The sequence below is a fragment of the Anneissia japonica genome, unplaced genomic scaffold (assembly GCF_011630105.1).
Source record: "Anneissia japonica isolate Jap-2015-1 unplaced genomic scaffold, ASM1163010v1 scaffold288257_len99150_cov156, whole genome shotgun sequence".
NCBI lineage: Eukaryota > Metazoa > Echinodermata > Crinoidea > Comatulida > Comatulidae > Anneissia > Anneissia japonica.
This window is the reverse complement of record NW_022700587.1, coordinates 1-8,127: the sequence shown is the minus strand read 5'-3', so window position 1 is coordinate 8,127 and position 8,127 is coordinate 1. Positions and strand designations below refer to the sequence as shown.

Here is an 8,127-nt window from a genome sequence, read left to right as displayed (position 1 = left end):
ATGAGGACGTTTGTTAGGGAGACGGTTCGCACGTGGCGCCTTGGGTCGGTCTGTTCCATTTTTTTCGAAGGGGTGTTCCGTTTTGGGAACAATGGCAATTAGTCGGTTATCCAGGTAAGTATTCACGAAATAGACATATATATTTATATATATATATATATATACTGGCCAGTAATTTTTATGAAAACCCAAGCACTTCTGGAGTTGGATAAGAACCACATACAACATTAAACCAAGATGGTTGTATACAAACCCAATAACGAAGCTATAATTTTTAACAATACACCAGTCCTTTGTTCCAGCACTAAATTAATTCAACGGCATTCCAAATTTTATTTTAAAATAGTGCATATCTATTTAAATTTGAATTATAAATGATATTTGAACTACACAAAAGTCATTAATATTGGTGTTTTTGTTTCTGTTTCTGCTGAAGCACTAAATATAAATAATATTATGCAAAAACAATGACATGTTATAATGAGTTTATACAATAAATTTATTTAATTAAATAATATGTTTATACCACAATTGTTATTAGAATATTACCGTATTCATACAGTCGACCCCAACCAGCACTCACACATTCAGTACCGACAGCAAAATCTTCACCAAAGCAAATAGGCTGTATAAATGCACTGTAATTGACTGGTCTTTCTAGCCTCAGAAGGGCAATGTCATTCGCTAACGTATAATAATCATAGTCTGGATGGGGAAGCGCCTCAGCTACACCAACATCCTCATAAAAGACTGAAGAATGAAACTCAAGATCTGTGGTGCCGAATCTGATGTAGTCTATTCTACCACTAAGAGAAAAACACATATTTTACAATAAAGTTAAGCATTAGTTCTCCGTCTCTGTTCACACAATTAGAAACAATGATACCATAAGAAATGCTTATATAGCCATGCATAAGTTACGTAAAACAAATTGGTTAGAACTATCACACTACAAAAATGTGAATGAAAATATATCAATTGGTCTAGTCGATAAGGATGTTTTCCAAACTGAACAATAAATTATATTAAGGTTTTATAGACGATTTAGTGAAAAACATATACAATACTTATCTAAACCCTTACAGACAATGAGCAGCTGTCAATGCCCATTCACGATCAATTAATGCAGCACCACAATAATGAGATCCATATACTGTGATTGAACCAATCCACGGCCATTTCCCTGGTGGTACATCTTCACCTCCAACAATCCTATCTTCAGCAGGTAAGAAAGGTTGTGATCCACATTTTTCAGAAGTAACTGTTATAAAGAAATAGCTTTTATTTCATTTTCATTTATTTATTTTCCAAATTGTTACAAACATCACAAACCTAGCACTATTCTGGTGGATTGTCACAAAGCAAACAAATTCACTGTGCAAAGACTCTCCAACTAGTACTAGAACAGAAACAAACAGGGTTTAATTAACATAAAAAGAAGACAAAGCAGAGAAAAAAGCGCAATCACCAAAAAGCAATAAATCGGTAACAGAAGAAGAGATCTCATCAGACATCCGTGGATGACATAAAAACGGAGTTTTTATGTCATAAACCACAAAATTCTAAATAGGACTTATTTCCAGTGGGGTCCTTCTGGTGGTGATTAAGCAGTACACCGGGACACAAGCCAATACTATATTCCAAATAGTGATACCGCATTCTTTAACGTGCACATGGGCCATAATGCACAATAGACCAATGGCTTAAACGCCTCATCCAAAAGTAACTTGTATTTCAGCCCTCCAGCTGAAACACAAGGAAAGCAGCAATATGAATTAAACTGGGGACCGCTTAGAGATGTCCACGCTTCAGTGCACACACAGTGGCTACCACCAGTTTAGCCGACTAAGCTAACCTGCTCTCACCAATCGTCACATTGGTTGTAAGATTAAGCATGGTATACCTATGAAGAAAAATGTCAGTACAGTGCCAATAGGATTTTGGCAGACGACTCACAATTTCTTGAAACTTACTCAAGTTAGAGTAAAAATAGTGATCGACATAACAGGTTTTAGTCTGATAATGGATGAATTTATTCGGTGTAAACACCAAGGATAACCCACAAAAGTCTAAATAGGACTTATTTCCAGTGGGGTCATTCTAGTGGTGATTGAGCAGTACCCCGGGACACAATCCAATACTATATTCTTTAACGTGCACATGGGCCATAATGCACAATAGACCAATGGCTTAAATGTATGCATTTTTTAAAATAAAAGCGGATAGGCCTACAAGTGCCAGGTACCAAGGAGACAGAAGCCTGTAAGGGGACCCCAGACCTAATCTTAAACTACAGTAAAGTCTAGAGCTTATCTCACACAAATTAAACACAAACAGATAATGAAAGATAAACAATAGAGTGTAAAAAAAATTAAATAATATTAATAATAATAAAAATAATAATAATAGTACAGTACAACGATATATATATAAATCTTCAAGGTATTTCAGTATTCCATAAATTCCACCTACAAACAATGAAAAAGTGTGGTGTGTGAAACGTTGAGTCTACAATTGAGTAAATACCATCACTTAAAATTGTGAAAAAGTAAACAATTACATAGATATATACATTACTATACTATAAAATACAATAGTTTGAAAAATTATTTTTTTCATGTTTAAAAAAAATCCGCTGGCACTTAGTCACATTAGACAACAGATAATGAAAGATAAACAATAGAGTGTAAAAAAAATTAAATAATATTAATAATAATAAAAATAATAATAATAGCACAGTACAACGATATAAATAAATCTTCAGGGTATTTCAGTATTCCATAAATTCACCTACAAACAACGAAAAAGTGTGGTGTGTGAAACGTTGAGTGTACAATTGAGTAAATACCATCACTTAAAATTGTGAAAATGTAAACAATTACATAGATATATACATTACTATACTATAAAATACAATACAGTTTGAAAAATTATTTTTTTCACGTTTAAAAAAATCCGCTGGCACTTAGTCACATTAAACACAGCAATCCCTCTCTGCGAATTGCTCTTACCATTCCAGCAGCCTTGTTCATCTGACCAATCAAGACAGTTATTTTCTCGGTCACATCGTTTTGCAGCGGCAATACAGACACCATTCGCACACTGAAAACTGTCGTCGCTACAAGCTGTAAACAAAAAATCATCGTTTTATAATACAATTAAAGTATATTGATAATACAGTGTCATGTTTATATTTTGTTTAGCGTTATGATACAATTGGTAGAACGCGTACAGATAGCGTTTAGAGATGAACTGAGGGTTATAACAGGGAGGCCTACCAGTAGGGTGAGCTCTTATTTAGTCAAATGAGCATTTTATATTTAAAAATAACAAATTGTTGTTTGGTATACAAATAAAGATTATACAGTAATTAAGATATTAAAGAAAATTTTGTGAAATAATTCCTATATTAAAAAATACAAATTAATCAATGGCTCATTTGCTTTAGTTGTAAACTTATTGAAAAATTTAACAATATAAAGAAAGATATGCAAACACTTTGATTTAGGAAGATTCTGCGCATTATACCCAAATACTACAAATTGGAGTTCATGCATATCAAAGATCTTATAAACACAAGATAGCGTTCTCCGCGATTTACGCATAACAAATAGAAGCGTCGGTCAAGGTTCAAAAGTTTCCAATTCATGCGCTATTATACCAAAGAGAAGTAATCAGTTTTGGAAGAGGGCGTCCTATCTGTTGCCATGGATCTGAGATGGTTCCTGTTCTGCTGTTCACAGGATTGATACCCAAGGTAAAAAGTCGTGCGGTGACGGTATGGTCAAAGCGGTCAAGGGTCAAAAGTTTCCAATTTAGCAAGAGAGCGCCATTCATGCCTTATTACAGAATTTGCACGCGTAAATCGCGGAGAACGCTATCTTGTGTTTATAAGATCTTTGGTTATTATACCAAAAAGAAAAGGTAATCAGTTTTGGAAGAGGGCATCCTATCTGTTGCCATGGATCTGAGATAGTTCCCGTTCTGCTGTTCATGCAGGATCGTGCAGGATTGATACCCAAGGTAAAGTCGCGCGGTGTATGGTATGGTCAGAGCGGTAAAGGGTCAAAAGTTTCCAATTTAGCAAGAGGGTGCCATTCATGCCTTATTACAGAATTTGCACGCGTAAATCGCGGAGAACGCAATCTTGTCTTTATAAGATCTTTGATGCATATTCTATGCAAAGACTCAAAATTTGTAGATTGCACCCTAGCATTTGTGTACAATGTTTATTTATTTCCATACTTACGGCAAGACTGTAGCTCGTCACTGAAGTCAGCACAATCAATGATTCCATCACACACTTGTTCCAATAGTACAAATTCAAAATCACCACATACAAAAATTTCTAAAAAAAAACAAAAAAAACAATATGCTATTAGGATATGCTTAGAATTTATCACACATCAAACAATATTCGGGCGGTGAATCAAAGATAATACAAACATTACAACCATCAACAGTCATTTATTGTTTTATAATTGTTAAGAAGTTATAAAACATACATTTTTATGTGACAACATCCATCACAATAAAGAGATGATTGCCATAATTTTGAAATCACCTCCATCAAAGAGTTTACTGCCACCAGAAATAGATACCCCTTCATCTTAGGGGAGGTTTTGTAATTTTGTAATATAATGGAAACGCATAACACTTTACACTGCCTTTGTATATTGGGTCTATTTAGTATATCATTGCATTTTACATTGTTATAAATACCATCAATTGTTATTTTTTAGATTAAGATGTTAAAGTAAAGCACTGTTAAACAATCAATTGACAAAAAATAGCATAAATTGTAAACAAAAAATGAGCTATAGGAATGATATATTTATAAGTGGTGAGCAATTTTGTAGGTGAATGAAAGTTGTTCTGATTAGAAGTATTGAGGTTGAGAATTGTAGAAAGTGGGAGTAGAAATTAGCAGTTTTTGAGTAGGTATTTGTAGCAATAACTACATGCAGAAATTAACTAGGATAGCTTGTTCAATATTTTTTTACGATCAGATGCGATGATGTATTATTTTTCGCTCGTTGAATTATGGTTCACTTTATGGTAAAGTGGGTGTTCCTGCTTTTCAGTTTCATTTCATTTATTTCATTTCATTTATTTCATTTCATTTATCTAACCGAAAACAATTACAATATAAAAGGGTAAAACATTCAAAAAGAACAAAAAAGATACAATAAATGTTGGTCTCTAATTCCCCACAAGGGCCGACAGGATAACCAAAAAGTAAAATAAATTACTGTCAAAGTGGGTTTCCATCCGATGTGGGAAATCAGAGAACAGCAAAACACACAGACAATGTGTTCTCATATTTACTTGGACAGTCTTGTCCCGCGGTGGTTGAAAAAGTGGTTGTGTGCAGTGTACTGTGACTGTAGTTGACAGTTTTTCCATTAGACCAATATAATGCTTGGTGTCATTTTGTGTAGTGATGTCGGTTTGTAGATAAAGTTGTAGATGAGGCAAATTCCATTTAATATTAATGGGCACTCATTTTTCTGTCTGCATTTGCAGTCCACACAAAGAATTACCATTACGTTTTATTTTACTTTGACAATGACAATACAGTTTACATCTATTAAATCAAACTTACCACTTAAATCAACTGCTTTCACAGTTGCATTGAAGCCTCTGTAAGTTACACTTCCATCTGTATCCATTACTACCAACAATTCGTTGCTTTCAGACAATACAGAGTGGAAGTTTACTCCCGTAAAACTGATATCAGTCATGTTTTCAGAAATTATCCTCACATAATCATATCTATTTTCAAGGCTGAAGTCATTGAACTCGAGCAGTATTGCTAGATCCTCTGGGACATATATTATCCATTGACAATACAAGTTATTGTAGTAATTGTTCGGGTAATTTGGAGACGAAAATGATTGCGATTGGCCAGAAGTGTTCAGGTGTATAAACGATGGTTCACATGCAACTGAAAATAAAATATATCAAAATTTGTTACACGCATGAAGTAATAGTATACATAAATATAATAAAAAAGAAATATGACGTATAAAATAAATAAAACGTTTTGTCATTACACTGTAAAATCAGCGTGGAGGATTTAAATTCAAAGCCCCACGCAATGTTGTCCTGCTTTTGGTGACATGTTTAAAAACTAAACGTGTTTAGATATATCTTAACGTGCTTAGGGTCTTAACATAATTAGAACTAATGTGCTTAGATATTTAACATCATGGTGTCAAACACCTAATGCTAAACACGTCAGAAACCTAAACACATTAAGCTTTTAATGAGGTCACCAATGACGAGACAACATTGTGTGGAGCTTTGCATTTAAATCCTCCACGCTGTAGACCTAACATCATAAAAAAAATATCATTTTATTATAATCATCATAATCATCATCTTCCCCATAATCACCATCATAATGGTTTTGATATACAAATAGTTCATCAAAGTGGTTGATTCATACTCATTATCTGTCACCCCTCCCCTGACATATACACAAGCAGATAAAAGCAACATTGTAACTACCTCCCTACAAACCTCCTTTTAAAAAGTTATACTTTGAATTATGTGATTTATTATATTTTACCAATATTTCGTATTTCTGAGAGTGAAAAAATGACCCCTTTTTTAACTTATGATATCTCCCATATGCAAATACTGGAAATCAATTTTCAATGTGAGTAATATCCAAAGTTGATTTTCAATACTGTAAAAATATAAATGATTAAAAAAAACTGAATTTCACAGTAGCCATGAAAACAAATCACATTTATTGACTTTGACCAATGGCACATCCATATAAAAAATAAAAAGAAAAACCATTTCTTTTTCTTCTTCCCTTAAGTACACAAATTGACACAACAAAAAGGAGAAAAGGTAAAAAAACAAATGAGGCAAGCGATAATAACTGAGGAAAAAAGGCATAAAAAATGACGGAAATACAGTAGAAAAAGATTTAACATTCACAGAAAGATCGTGTAGGCCTACGTTTTCTTATATAGAAAATTGCATTTTCAATTATCTGGAGCTCTACATTTTTCCTACAATTTAAAATGTTTTAATTTTAGTTATTAATACGTTTAAGATCTCAACAATTATTGCATACGTTTATGTGGCTGCGATCTGATTTATGATTGCATTTTGAGATTCAGAATCATCAATGTTCTACTACAATAATCTATTTTTTTGTTAAATATTCTTATAGTAATAATAATAAACAAATAGTTACATGTTAATGTCGGTATTAAACGTTTACTGTAAATAACTTAACACTTCACTTATTACACAAACATTAATGATACAAACCTGGAGGCTGATATGTCGGAAAAACAGGAAAACAATTCAACTCATCTTCACCAAAAGAACATTCTTCAACATTATTACAAACGAAAATGTTGTCTAAACATAGACCATCGCGACACACAAATCCACAAGGATCTAATAAATCAAAATATAAAACACCTTTATGTATAAACATATAAACATATATTATATATATATACATATATATATATATATATATATATATATATATATATGCAATTAACATCTTTGGATTGGTTATTGCAGATACTTAGTACATTCATAAATAGGTCAATCATTTTACAGTTCATATAATCTTCCCTAATTTGCTCACTGTCACCTATATTTTTAATAAATATAATAATGTTTCATGTTTTTTATTAATCTCCCTGATGAAGGCCACAGGAGTTATTAAATCAGTGTTCTTAAAGTCTACTATTGAAGTTGTTTCATTTTAATCTGTTTTTTTTTTTTATTATTCTGACGGACCACACATGGAACGCCAACGCAATTCAACCGATCGATCTGCATCACCGAAAGCTGTTGGAGATAGTGTGTAGCGATTGTATGTGATACCAAGCTTTATTAAGATCCAACAGGCTGTCATAAACACACTTTTACGTGTAAACAATAGTGAAAAGAGCACTTGATGATAGTGTGTACAGCTGACATTTCCACCCTATGTGATTAATAATGTACTATTGATATTCAGAGCCTAGAAGCGGATCATTAAAGAACCTCTCTTGAAACATTCTATAGTGCAAGAAATTGGGTTTTTAACCTTGTGTCATTTGAGTATAATCTACTATCACACGCTAGTTTCATACAACTGTAAAA

The 8,127-nt window shown here is 32.9% G+C and overlaps 1 protein-coding gene across 1 annotated transcript in view; it reads right to left on the bottom strand.

The window, feature by feature from the left end:
- The window catches only part of LOC117103387 (suppressor of tumorigenicity 14 protein homolog), a gene marked incomplete at its 5' end in the record, with an annotated part of 8,664 nt that extends 1,239 nt beyond the window's left edge, over positions 1 to 7,425 (bottom strand). The window contains 6 exons of the mRNA XM_033243928.1: positions 550 to 806; positions 1,084 to 1,261; positions 3,012 to 3,125; positions 4,250 to 4,348; positions 5,606 to 5,947; positions 7,294 to 7,425. Of these exons, the coding sequence (XP_033099819.1) occupies positions 550 to 806; positions 1,084 to 1,261; positions 3,012 to 3,125; positions 4,250 to 4,348; positions 5,606 to 5,947; positions 7,294 to 7,425 (1,122 nt within the window). The remainder of the gene's footprint in view (positions 1 to 549; positions 807 to 1,083; positions 1,262 to 3,011; positions 3,126 to 4,249; positions 4,349 to 5,605; positions 5,948 to 7,293) is intronic.
- Between the last annotated feature and the right edge of the window lie 702 nt (positions 7,426 to 8,127).